This window comes from Convolutriloba macropyga, chromosome 7 (assembly GCF_964194025.1).
Source record: "Convolutriloba macropyga chromosome 7, txConMacr16.3, whole genome shotgun sequence".
Taxonomy (NCBI): domain Eukaryota; kingdom Metazoa; phylum Xenacoelomorpha; order Acoela; family Convolutidae; genus Convolutriloba; species Convolutriloba macropyga.
The window spans coordinates 34,443,150-34,457,699 of NC_134474.1; the positions used below are offsets into that span (position 1 = coordinate 34,443,150).

At 33.7% G+C, this 14,550-nt stretch overlaps 2 protein-coding genes across 2 annotated transcripts in view; one reads left to right on the forward strand and one right to left on the reverse strand.

Annotated features, from left to right (window-relative positions):
• The window catches only part of LOC142342808 (synaptojanin-2-binding protein-like), a 277,612-nt gene extending 266,757 nt beyond the window's left edge, over positions 1-10,855 (reverse strand). Inside the window, exon 1 of the mRNA XM_075394387.1 lies at positions 10,852-10,855. The gene's annotated coding sequence lies outside the window, so the exon portion shown is untranslated. The remainder of the gene's footprint in view (positions 1-10,851) is intronic.
• LOC142342807 (uncharacterized) lies at positions 8,722-11,859 on the forward strand. Its single transcript, XM_075394386.1, has 2 exons — positions 8,722-9,173; positions 11,664-11,859. The coding sequence occupies exons 1-2, from the start codon at positions 8,756-8,758 to the stop codon at positions 11,831-11,833; spliced, it is 588 nt and encodes a 195-aa protein (XP_075250501.1). The 5' UTR covers positions 8,722-8,755; the 3' UTR covers positions 11,834-11,859.
• Positions 11,860-14,550: the final 2,691 nt, after the last annotated feature.

A 14,550-nucleotide genomic window follows, 5' to 3' on the forward strand; every position in this document is an offset into this window, starting at 1 on the left:
GTGTGAAATACTCTACGCGGTAAATGGGATGAAGGCTACACTGATGAGTAGTGGAACAGAAAACTGTGAGTGATCCTTGTGCACAGTGATCCTTGTGGATAGGAAAACAAACTTTTAATAAGTAAACAATTATTTTGATAACAAATCCTCTCGTTACTAAAATGATCAAAAATTCACAGTACTAGAAGGTCTTAGTGACACCGAACCTTTCAAATGGCATTCCGACGCTGAGGGATACCCCAAAATTTCCGCCTTTGTAAAAATTAAGCGAAAAACAGATACATAAAATGAACGAAATTAGGAGACTAGCTTTGAATCTTATTTTTCGCCATTTTTTCGAAATATAAATACATGTATAAAGATTGCATCTTAAATTCTAGGTTAAAATTTGGACACTTTTGCGAACACGGGTTGGGCAATTCCCTTCAATTTTGCCTGTTTTTGCTAAAAGAGCTATTTTTCGCAATATTGTTGCATTTTCGATGTATTAACATAGGAAAAACGAACAATAGAGACACAGCTCGGGCTTATTTGCCCGTGACGATTTGGATACACCTTTGCGGCGTAATGGGATATTTAAAGGTGCCGACTCACTTGAGGAACTGTATCTACAGCGCGTTCGTTTTTCCTTCTGTCAAATTTTTGACTATCGTTGTTTTCAACGAACGAAGATATAAATGACATCGTTGTTACAGGTCGTCAAGCATAAAACTTTTTAATTGGAGAATTTTGCTGTAGCCAAGATTTTATAGAGGCTTAAAACTGTTACGTGAGATTTTGGCGATACATGATTAACTTTACTTTTGAAGCTTATAAATATTCGATGAATCATCTATGAATTTTCCATACTATTTTAGCTCATTTGTTTGATTTTTTGAAAGTATCCTGCACATGAAACTGTTGAAATCGCTCTGTTACCCATCACTAACAAAATGGCCAATAAATACAGTTCTACCAGGTTTTTTTATGGACAAATTTTGTTGTTATACTTTCCCTCAATTTAGCTTATTTCAAAATCTTTCGTTTATATTTATCAAATAATCTGTCACAAAATTTGCGGAAGAATCTTAATAGATTATACAAAATTTTTTGAAGTGCTCACTTTCTAGCAGATTGACCTGGAGCGTCTAAGTGTAAGCAGTTTTTCGCAGTTTTTCAAAACTGGAACCTAGATTAGTTCTATTTGCTTGTTCCTGCATTTTTTCTCTCGACGTGGAATTTTTAAAATTTTTTTTTGCTTTTTTTGATTTTTTGTTTTTAATGACGCTAATTAATGGGATTGTTATCTGACAATAATTATTGTAATTGTTTTCATTATATATACAATTATAAAAAAAACATTTGAGACTTTCTGTTTTCAAAATCATTTGTACCGCTTGGGCGCCTATTCAGCCAAAAGAGTACCGCTCTGGCGCCTATTCAGCCAAAAGAGTACCGTTTGGGCGCCTATTCAGCCAAAAAAAAATGCAATTTTTTTTTCAGTAAAAAAATTGCTGAAAAGCAAATTTCCTTCTCTGCCATTATTAAAAGCTCAAAAGCCGCTGAAAAATTTTCGAATTAACATCTAATTTACTATTTGAAGTTAACCATTTCCTCTAAAAGTTATTTTTAACTTTTACATAATAAGAAAACACAGAAGAAATAAAAAATTTAAAAAATTATATGCAAATATGGTCAATGATTTTGGACCCTATCAGAAACAGAAGCCATCAAATCAAACACTTAATCAACAAGTTAATTGTTTCATTATGAATTTTAAAATTTCTCTAATTAATACTTGTAACAACTGTAATCTTTTATTGTTAGTTATAAAAGGCAGTTTTAAAACTAATATATGGTCAATGAATAAAACAAAAAAGGCATTTTCTGAATTGTAATTTAAACGGCTCCTATTTACAACCATTGTTTCATTAGTTTGTCAAAATTTAGCTAAATTTTATTCAACTAAAAACAACTACAAAGAAAATGTTTTTTTTCCGGCTCAGTTTTCTTTATTCACATGAAACCACAACAGCAGACCTGAATTGCCTCGATCAAATTTGTTCGAGCGTGTAACTCAATTTCCCATTGCTATATTGATACATGGGATATACATGAAATTTGCAAAGTTGTTTTAATTTTGAAATCTATTGTGAAGGGAATTTGGTAACCAAAATCCACAAAAACAGAAAAATTGAGAGTCGCAGAATCCAGGCTACAAAAATCCGTAGCCTAAATTCTGCGTTTGAAAGTAACTCATTTCAGTTTTAATGGTATCTAAGTTCAACAATGGAGTTTGCAACTTCAAATTCAAACGAATTCCTCCTAAAAAACAAATGTTGAAGCTAAAAAGTAATTTACGTAACTGAGTCTAAAATTAGCCCAACATCAGCCATAAGAATTTCAGGTCAGCCTTTAGGGTATAACTTCATGAGTTTGTATATCAAGAGATAATGATCAAGAGATAGTGTGTTAGTTCTAACGTTCAAAAAGCAACGGTTTTCTAGAGTTATTTGTGACTTTTAATTAATATAAAAATGTTTTTAAGTATGATTATTGGTAATATAAAAAACAGAAAAGATATTTTTTCTGCACAAATATTATCATATAAATTTCAGTTAAAGAAACAATCGAACAGTTTTAAATCAACCGGCTGATCGACAACTTAAATGCTTCACTCAATATGAGCTCTTATCCAATTCATACATTTAAATATAGTCTTTGTAAAACTCATAATGAACATTCTAGAAGAAAAATCAATAATTTCTCTCGAGTTCATGAAAAATTTGACACATCTAGTTCCTACTGGGAGAATGTTGGTACACTAAATTTTATGTTGAGAAATGAAATTCAAATGACGTTTGTTTTAAATTTACGATTTGTGTTCGAATGCAGCCTTAAAATGTTAACTACAATTGCGATTATTATAATAACAACAAAGAACTCTAGAAATCACTTTTTATTTCCGCCCATTTAGTAAATAAATTATGATACAATTGTAGACACAGTTTAATATTTTGAAGTAGCCAATTTTTTGGATTCTGCTAGAAGAAAAAGTGGCAATAAACTGATCTTTTTGATTTTTTTGTGGTTGAAGCTCTGCTGATTTTTTACTGATTTTTGTTAGCAAACTTGCTTCAGAAACTGTTGGTGATTGTGGACTGTGTTTTGAGTTTTGTATATCTCTTTTCGCAATTAGTAGAGGATCTATAATGAAGTATATGCTAAGCTTTTTATGATCATTTTTTGGAAAAACTTCAGAAAATCACAATATCAATTTTCACGAAAATGTTTGGAAATTTTTTATTTCTCTGTCTTATTTTTCAGATCAAGACACCAAATTATTTTAAATAAAAAATTGCAGAGTTTAATTCAGCTTAGGCTGAATTTTTTGGTCTTCAGTTGCAGCAATTAAATATATTTAATTAGTTTTTGGGCTAGTTTTTTTGATTAACCGTAGAATAACAATAAATGTTAAAATTTTTCATTGGAAATCAATTTTTTGGTTCAACTATACTCGTCTGCCCTAAATAAAAAATTTGCTGCACGATCGTCTCAACCTTTGCCTTTTCTCTCTAAAAACGAGGGTTTCTGTTAATTATATTGATAACATATTTTCCATATAATGGCTTCAGAGCCTTTTCACAGTTTTCACAGTTTTCACAGTCACTTCTTCTGCAGTCTTTAAACACCTATTTAAATTTTAATGCGTTTTCATCTTTAGAATGCAAAATTACTGAAAAACGTCACATTTTCTACTTTCATTTTGGTTTTGAATAGAAATTTATGAAAAGTTTTTGTTTGTCATTTTTTATCTAATAATCCCCATTAGCAGAAAATCTCACTTGGTCCAAAAGATATGTGCAAATACACATTATCGAACCTCCTTGTATAAATGTACTCATTTCTTTTAACGTCAGGAAGAAATCAAGGTTTCACACCAACCTAAGACTCAGAAGATGAAGTCACATGTCTACTCTTTGGTTTTCTAAGTGTGTGATGATAAATTATACTTCATAAAATTATTTGACGGAAAAAACTCTGATCAGTCGCTTATAGTCTAATTGTAGTTTCCACTTTATGACGAGTCAATGTTTGATCAGTTTCTAGGGTCGACCACAACAACATTAACCGGATCGATTCGGAAGCAACTCAAATATCATCTTGAAGGAAACTTCAAAAACCATCAACTATACTCAACTGTGCTCATCCAGTTGTATTTAAGCCCAGGCTTAGGTTCGCTACCCTAGACCGATCTGATCAGACCATTTGGGTCGCACACCGGTGGCGTGGTGCGACCCAAATTACATGTTCTGGGAAATGCTTGAGTTGCATGATGCTCTAGACAATAGTCGCACTACGGTCTGATCAGACGACAAAGTCTGGGAAATGGTCTGCTCATTGGTTGCACAACGGTCTGATCAGAGGGCAAAGTCAGGGAAATGGTCTGGACATTGGTCAGACGACGGTCTGATCAGAGGGCAAAGTCAGGGAAATGGTCTGGACATTGGTCGCACGGAGGTCTGATCAGAAACCAAAGTCTTGTCATGATTTGCCCCAAAATCTGACGACAGAGCATTAACTGACTGACCATACTTCATTGACAGCAGTTTTAGTACCACTGTTTTTGATGACTCAAAAGAAAACTTGCAGGAACTTCAAAATAACCTTTTGTTTATACATTTATCAAGTGATCTGATCATAGAACAAAGTTTGGAGTATGGTTTGATCAAAGGGAGCGTTAGTCGCACTAAAATTGCACAAAATGTTGGGTCACACAAAAGTCGTATGTAATATTTGGGTCGCACGATAGTCGTCTGATCAGAAGGTATTGGGTCGCACGATGATCTGATCAGAGGTTTTTTGGGTCACACTGTGATTGCGCGAAATATTGTGTCGCACTACGATCCTATCAGAGTGCTTTGGGTCGCACGACAGCCTGATCAGAGGGCAAAGTCTGGGAAATGGTGTGGTCACAGCGGTCTAGGGTCGCGCACCTAATCCTCAGAGATATCGAACAGTGTCTAATAGGAGAAAGGTCACGGCAGGAAAACAGTTCCAAGAACCAAAAATTGGAACCAATGATAACAGACGATTTGAAACGTTTTTCAGTTAACAACTTTCAGAGAACGCTTAAAAAGCAAAGATATGTTAGATTGGCAGTGAATGATGCGTTGATCTTTTTTTTATCTACGTTTGAGCTCAGATCTTGCATGATTTCGCAAGCGCAGATCTTACATAATTTTCCGTTGAATTTTGCGTCAAACTAACAAACATTCATTTATTTGGTTCTCATTATTACAGAATGACTCGGTTTGTGATCTGCAGCCAAGAATTAGATCTGTCCTTTTATTAGGTTTGGGTTCCAACTCAATGTTTGTTAGCGAAAACAATCAAAGACGCTCGGTAATGTGCGTTGCCCGGTAATGTTCCGACCCCGCTCATCCCCGTTTTGATTTAATTGTCTACCTGCTGGATTAGAGGGCCGATAAGACGTGTCATTAATGAGAGTACTAGACAACACAAAGATAAAACCTAAAAAATAGCAAACCATATTTACGACGAAAATTTGATCTCTATATTTAAAAACAACACTTGCGACAAAAACAAAACGGAATCAGAAAAAAACTGAACAAAGCAAATTAGCGTGTACTTCTTTGGATAACATATGAGATCTGTCAATAATGCGACTCGGTAACAGGTCGACAAAAAGAGCAAAAAAAACCTAGCTCGAAAATACCTCTCTATTTTTGAATTCATTCAATTACAGATTGATTAAAATCAAAACGTATGAACTCGACTCATTAGTAAGATTAATTTACACCTGTCAGCAGTTGAGACGTGTCAGTATCCATAATATGTCAGAACACTACAAAAATAACAGTGGAAATGAAAATAATCAAGAGAGCGCTGTCACAACCGTTGAAACAATAGGCTATTCATGGGAAGCGTTAAATTTCTCCAATTGTACATTTGTTAATGCCAATTGGGCCATCCCATTAGTGTAATGATGTGACAAAGAACCAAAAAATTCAGAAATTGGCAAATTTCAAAAATCGGATTCTTCTATGAAAATCCGTAGTGAAAAAGCCAAGAAATCATTTGTTTAAAACTAAACATCGGTAAAGATTGGAGTTTGGTTCACCGGAAAGAGGATGTGACCCCATGTCACAGAGAGTCACAAAAATTACAAATCAGACAAAAATTGACAAATAAGTGACTGATCTCAAAAATCTTTTAGTTTTTAGGAAACAATTATCTTCAGAAATTTAAATAAACCATATGCTTTCGACTTAAAACAAAAACAGATTATCTGGCAATTTCTTAGGAAGCTAGTTATGCTTATTATTAGTGAGACCGAAACATTAGAAAACGAAAAAACCGCAAATGCTAATACGGACAGAACTCAAAATTTCACAAACTGTTTATCGAAACCAAAGTGTTGAACCATTATAATTAAATAATTAAATAGACAAATAGGGTTTGATTGGTTTTCTTGGTTTTCCTCTGCTTTTACATTGGTCTTCATTGTAAACGGTCTTTTTCAAAAATGCAACAGAAAACCACAAATTTTGACAAACATCGAAAACTCAATAAATTTCTAAGCTCTAAAGTCGTCAGTTAAATTTTAGCCAACGTCAAAATTATGTTTCAAAAACCAAAAAGTTTATTTGTTTTGTCAATAAAGGCACAAAAGTACATGTTACGAGAAAAGGAACAAAAATTGGGAAGTACAAAAATTTTTTTCCGAGAAAAGTTTTTTGAAACTAATTAATTCTGTTATCTATTAACTGAAATAAAACAAAACTTTATTTGAACATCCACAGAAGCAGTTAAATTAATTGATTGTCAAGGGTCTACCGCACGACATCAAAAAGAACGACAACTAGAGGCAGAAACTTTCTAAATAGTTTTCCGAGAGAACAGTTTTGCAGTCTAAAAAACTAAAAGCTACTCACTGAAATCTACGAAAATTTTGTTTTGCTCATTCTTCTATTGCCAATTAGGGCTTTAAATAATGTAATAATATGAAAAGGGTAACAATAAAAAACCTCAAATATAAGCAAAGGGGCAAAACTTACAAAATTTTATGGGATTTTGTTTTAAGAGAGCCGAGAATCGATTAGTTGAAAAGAGAACCACTATAAAGAGTATTTTTTCTTTCCTTGGAATAGATTTTGCACTGTGTTTGTGAGAATAAGCTACATGTGGACAAAAAATACATTAAAAAAATTGGCAAACTTCCAAACTTCAATGACATTTTAACATAATGATTTAAAATCATGAGGCTCATTAGTTAACAACTGAAAGCATTATATAGGTTTGCCTTAGGCTCTTAGGGAACTCGGATGGAACTCCTTGATCAAAATGGTGAATCATGAGACTTCAAGAAATCACAAATAATGGCAACACAAAAAAAATCGGTTTAAATGTACGAAAACACAATGTCAAACCTATAAAAACCATGAGATTTTCTCTGAATTCATAAAATATCTCCATTTGGCCTCAGCTTGTGGTAAATAGAAGTATACTTCATTAGTTGAGCAGTGATTTGAAACCATTCTCGTCAATTATCATCATAAAAGAGACAAAATTTCAAAAATGTTTCGAAAAAACCACGCCCCAAAGTAATACGAATAATTATTGATTGTCAGAATCCAAAACTAGCCCTTATTTTGCACCACTTCAAAGAGAAACGATTAAATATTCCAATTGTGTGCAATATAGATCAATTAGCAAATCAAATTTTTCAATAAACCAAAAAATAATGGATGCATTTTATATATTTATTGAGTTAAATTTTGGCGAAACTGGAATTTTAATTTCAGAAGATTTCTTTAGGAAAAAAGTAGACCTAGCCTTTTTTGGAATTTTCCGTGTTTGTGACCGCAGATGTTGGGTGTCCAATTCCGGCATATTTAAGCAAACTGTGATAACAAACCTATTTTTGAGCAATTTTGATAAAAAAAGTCAGAAATTCAAAAAGTTCAGCAAAAATTTTAATCGAAAGATTCGGATAAAACCAAACGAAAAGCTCTAACCTCTATCCTTAAAAGTATAACTAAAAATTGTTGTTAACAGTTTCATCAAAGAATGTTAACAAAAAATTGTTGCTAACAATATCAAAGATTTTTGTCAAAAAGTTTGGAAAATGCGAAAAAAAACAACGGAATTCTGTCTACTATTCACAACCGAAAAACAAAAAACAAAAAAAATATAATATTCTTTTTAATTTCATATTCTACGTTGGACGGGCTTTCTAATGATACAATTCTCGACTCTCTACGATGAATATATCGATCGGCCAAAATTGACTGAACAAAAGAATCAAACCCATTTGAGTATATAGTCCCTCCCCCCACAAAAAAAAAACGAACCATAAAAAATAAATTAAATTTTTGGTGAAAGTTATTTTAACAAGCGTTGTTGAGATGAAAGGTGCGTGTAGCTTCTAAATTGCCGATTTCTTTAAAGTTTTTTGATCTGAGTCGTCGGAAAGAACTATAATACAAGCAAAAGTACTCGAACAATAAATATCGATTTGAACACATACAACTAAACTGTTGTGATTTTCTTTTGATGCTTCATATGTGGGCGGCTGTTTGATCCGAAAGCTTCTGGTACACTGCATTATATTATTATACTTTTAAGCTGTCGCTATACCAGCAGCTTTAAAACAATATGCCGAACAAACATTGGGTGATTCTGTTAAAGAAGATTACAGTTGAAAAGCCTCGCATTGAATCAAAATCACACTTTTATAATTTTAGTGGAGATGAAAATGCTGTTTGTCACCTTATTACTTTCGATGAGTGTTTCATTGACTTCTGCAGTTAGACAGCCATGTCCAACTGGCATGAAGAACATCCTTACTTCACCCCTGTTCGGATGCTACGCTTTAGTGGACCCAACAAAAGGGTTGCTAACATTTGAACAGGCTGAAGATGAATGCAGAGCCATCCACTTCAGAGCTAGTCCTGTTGTAATGAACAATCGAGGGGAACTTGAGCATATCATACAGTTTGCAATTGATGAAGGTCTTCCAAGGGGAGGAAAAGCAGGGTTCTGGCTGGGCTATTTCAGGGATGTTGAGGCACCTTTGGAAGCTAATGGAACTTTAAGTGCTGGAAGTGCTGCAATTCGGAAAGATAGAAGTCTGTTCCATTACAGATATGGCATTGCATTCCTGCCAGGTTAGAGAGAAGGAGTTCATAATTTTAAAAGATTAGTAATTGGAGTCAAATTAATCACTAAATTAAATGATGATCCTTATGTGATAGTACTCATATGTCAAGTAACTTACGACTTCCAACCAACACACATTTTCCATAGTAACATTTGCGGACTTTCCACATGTCTCATCGAGCTTTTTTTAGACATTGCCCAAAAATATGACTATAAGATGTAGAATCTACTTTCCATTAGACAGCTTCCAATATTTTTACCTCTGATCATGCCTTAGTGCGATAATTGTCCAGACATTTTTTAGGCGACGATTACTTTCCAAAACTTTTAATGCGAATCGCACTCTCCCCCGCGTACCATTTGAATTGGCCTAATGAAAGTTCAAGATTCGGAAAAACTTAGACAGATCTTATTATATTAAGAAGAAAACGTCGGGGAGTTTGAGAGGCGAATGAAAGAAATGAGTCAAGAAAAACCTACGGAAAAAAACCCCTCACTTAATTTTGGATAGGAAATAAACCCTCACGGAAAATAACCCCCCACGGATATAAAACCCCACGGAATTAAACCACCATTTTAAAATTGACTAATTTCGGTCGTGATAATTTGTTCGGTTGTGATAGTTTCATATCAAGTCCCAAGGGCCGCTGAAATATGGCCATGGCCCGCGAGGCATGGCCAAACGCGGTAAATACGGATTTCTTCAATAGTAAAGTGGGTTTTTTTTTGTTTGGGTTTATTTCCGGGGGGGTTTATTTCCGTGGGGGTTTATTTCCGTGGGGGTTTATTTCCCTGGGGGCTTATTTCCGTGGGGGTGTATTTCCTAACTAAAATGAAGTTCGTTTTTTTTCCGTGAGTTTTTTTTTCGCAACCGCAATGTTCTAAAGCAATGCTTCTTTGTAAAGACGGCATGTGCATGTCGCATCTTTAAATGGAGGTTTCGATACCCAAAAATGCATAGAATTCTTTACCTGAATTATAAAGCGTTTCAATTTTCTAATAAAAACTTCGATGGGCTACTTATGAATTGTTTGACATTAATGCAATGCTTCAAGACTATTCTGATTGCGCGCCAGTCATATTTGGAATTTTAGATCTTGCAAATCATTTTAAAATAACCATTTCAAAATAACTGTTCACCTTGTACGATTCTTGCAAGATAACTGTCCTGCAAGAAAATCCAGAACCATACCGCGGTTGGTACATGGCTTTCTTTAGCTTCTCTAAAGACTACAAAAATCACTTTGCTAATTGCGATTTCTTTTTTTGCCTTGATTGATATCTTGCAAGATTCTGGCGAGATTTGAATCCGCTCACCTCTAGGTAAGCCTCAAAACGAGAGCATCTGTAACAGGGCCGAGGTGTCCTCCCGAAGAAAACCAAAGAAAACCGGTAACGTTTAACGCAGACCCTAAAACTTCTAACGTTAACTCATATAATTGTAAAGATCAGCAAAAAAATCTATAATCAGGCTTTTTAAAAATAGCTCTTTTTATCAAGTTATCCATGGCAAATGTATCTAATATCTAAGTGCTCTCAGCGAACTCGTCTCATTAAAGAATTTGCTCAGTGAATGGCTTCAAGTTTGCATCATTATTGCCAACTTTTGTAACCTTTTTTGAAGAGGCCTCAAATATAAGCGTCCATATCTAGCATTATGGACAAAAAACGTTATTTGCAAGAAAAATTTAATAAGGGAGGTAGCTGAGAATGATCCTTAAGGGTCAACTATGTCCTATCGGAACGCATTTAAAGTATTAATTAGCATATTACCTTTTAAATGCTGTAAGAATTCTTGTAATATCCGGATCCATTAACATTTTATTATTTATTAATTCAACAAAGCAACTTATATGTAAACGAAATCTGCTGTTAGGGCATTTTTTATGAGGTTATACATCAAAGAAAGTCACTATAAATCAGAAGTATCTTTCTATCTTTTGAACCTGAGTGGTGAAGATTTTAAACTTCGGTCAATTGCTATAACAATTAACGCTGTAGCGCATTAAGACAATCTTTTTACAATGTGCTCATACCGTTTTTCAATTGATTTGGGATATCTTTTTGTCAAATGGAGTTCTCATTTACATCCATATGAACTATTTTGTGATGAACTCTTTAGATAACAGGCCTTGATTAGAGCATCAGCTTAAATTTTTCTCCTCGGTGCCAGTGAACTAAAAGTCAATCACTGTTAAATAAGTAAACTGTTTAATCCAGAAGACTTCTTTCGTATAAGAATGAACCATAAATGATAAATCAAGTTTGCTCTTCAAAAATGAGTCCTTTTCCAGACTTAATGCACAATGAATAGAAATCAAATAAAAACAGGTGTTCTTCCATTAGCTAAGGACAGGAAGCTACGATCAAGTTGCATCTGTAGCATCAGCTCTTTTCAAAGTTTGAAGTTACTTTTTCAATTATTTCTGTAGCACCTCGTTTATTAATCAAGTACTTATCAAGTACTTTTTAATCACGTTTTTGCTTTTTGTCTTCAGTTCAAGACCCTGACTTGTGGAGAAATGATCAGCAACCAGGTGATCAGACAGATGAGAGAGATGAGAGATGTACTGCCCAGAAGAAACCAGGCAATCCAAAGTTCCTAGGCATGGATGACTACCCTTGTGAAGGATACCAGCTGCACTACGCAGTCTGCACTTACTTGTAGCCTAAACTGAAAAGGGAATTATCAAAGGGTTTAGGTTAAAAAATTTGAAATACGCGAATACTTAATTTCCTGTTATTAATAGATTGTTTTGCGTCTCATCGCAGTCTTTCCTCTATTTATAAATCTTATGGTTTTTCAAACCATTTTCTGATTACAGATATCATTGTGGCAATCTGCAAAAGTTATTGAAAGAGTACAGAAGTCCACAATCAGCAAATTCTGCAGAGATCATACTTATGACATGGCGTCACGAAAGTACGATGACTGAAAGAGAAAAACACTTTAAAAGCAAAACTCAGAATTTCAAGGAAAAGTTTTTCGGTGCAACTTAAAAGAGTTCATCTCGCACGCCAAATTAAATTATCTGCAATTATCGGTAAATTTAGGGATAGTTCAAAACTATTTTAAAGAAATAAATAATGTAGCAGATCAACGGCACTTAGATAGCTTTGTTAATTGATATTTCCGTTGAACAGGCGGTTAAATTTTGTTTTTTTTCACTCCTTTATGCCTGCACTACAAAAGGTTTAAAAATTTAACTTAGATTGTTTCATTGGCAAAGTAACAGTCTTTTTGTGTTCTAGATTAAGACAGGTTTGAACTTTTTCAATTCCAATCAACGTGCACCATAGAAGAGGTCACTTTTGTCAAACGTTTTCTTACCAAAAAGCTCATTCGTCATTATTCTTCGACGGATATTTACGATACGATCAAAAGATTTCCGCGAAAAATGCTTAGATAACCGCCCCACCTAAATCCAATTTTCAAATAAACGATAAAATACTTTAAAAAAGAACCCGGGAAATTTTTTTAGTTCAAATGAAAAGATTTGTCACAGCTATTTCTGTATCTGAAGTAATCTGAACTTGTTAACTTTTGGCAGATCACTTTCGAAAAAATTGCACCCTTTTTAAGGTGAAAACTTACAATTTCTTTTCCTTAGTTTTGCAAAATTATTGTATAGAAATTATAAAAAAATTTTTGAAGATTTTATTTTTTGTTGAGCGTTTCAAATTTTTTTCTTTGTTTTTTAATAGATAGTTTAACTATTCGAACTATGTTGCGCGTTTGTTGGGTGATAAGCCATGGGGGGTAACAAAAAATTCAACTAGCAAATGTAAATTTACGTGAACCTTTAAAAATTGTATATTGAATAAATGAAACTGATAAATTGAAAATATGCAATTGTTGTCAAATACTGCCCGCTCACTTTTGCAGGAGCACAAAAATCTGATACACTGATCTAATTGTTCCAACTTTACTTGAATGGATTGAAAAATATAACTCGAAAAATCGGAAATTGTAAAATACGAATTTAAATCACCTCCCTCCGCCAACACACATTGCTTTTTAAAATCTGTATAAAATCAAGTAGCACAATTCTAGTGCAGGACAAAAGGTGGTTTTCTTGTAAGATACAAAAACAGTTCTGAGCCAAATTTATCTAAAAAGTACACAGACTCTGAAACAAATGAACCTTGATCCAATTAGAAATTTAAGCCTTCTTGTGTAATCTTAATTGTTCGTATCACACACACATACACACACACCACCCATCCATCCACCCATACACACAAAACAAACAAACAACCACGCTTGTACAAAAAAATCACATTCATCAGCCGTTCTCCCCAACACACACGCACACAGACACACACACACACACACACCAGCTTTGATTTTTCTAATTTTTTTGGACAAGGTGTATTTAATGTGGATGCAATTTTACCAAAAAAAGGTCCAGTGAAATTCAGAATGTTTTTTCAAATACTATTGTGAACTTTGATCCCTATTTATCAATCTTATAAAGCCGACAAAGATTTATTGCAGATGCTTTATCAGGTAGGATTTGAGCTTTATAAATAAAGATGTGTTTTTTTTTGAAAAAATTTTGACCATTTTTGCTATTTTTCCCGGCTCTTGTCTCAATTGAGCAAGGCCCACAAAATAATCGACTTGTAGCAACTGACAGGAAGGAGTTGATTTTTGAAAACATTATTTCAGAAAGGCGTACTGATATTCCAAATTTTCCTTTAATAGAGGTTTGTTCTTGTGCCTGTTTGTGCTTTTATAGCTTTTTATAGCTTCCAGTCTCTAGAACTAAAAAAAATACATCTTAAAACCATGTTTGAAAACAATTTCAATTTTGATGTTAGTTTTATATCCCCTTTTGTGATTGCGAAATTTTTCATCATTTATGCAAATTTGAATCCATTTGCACATTTTTTTTTATTACAAGTACAAAAAAATGTTTGATATGTGCCTGTTGTAAAATATTATAGTGATAAAAACTATTTACAAACAAAATTGAGTTAAGAGTTCTTGTGTTGTTCACTTTTTAAGCAAGATCTCTATGTCATCATATTGTCTCCAAGGAACTAAACTGTTTTAAATTGGTGTTATGTTTTTTGCCGCTACTGATTTTGGCTATTTTCTGAAAAGGGGTTTTTCATGTTCTGTGGGAGTTTTTTCTGGGCTGTAATTTACAATGGAGTCATTGCGCTCGCCTTAAGTGTGCAGTTTTAAACACTCACATCAAAGCATTATCCAATTCAAAAATTTTGCTAGAAAACCCTAACCTGCGGTAAAGAAATGGTCACTTGACTTTTGAGAACTTGGCTTAGCGGAGAAAACTTTAATTAAAACGTTGGACAGGAACAGAAGTAAAGTTTTTGAAAACATGAGATTGCTAGTGATAGCAACGAATGAAAATAAAT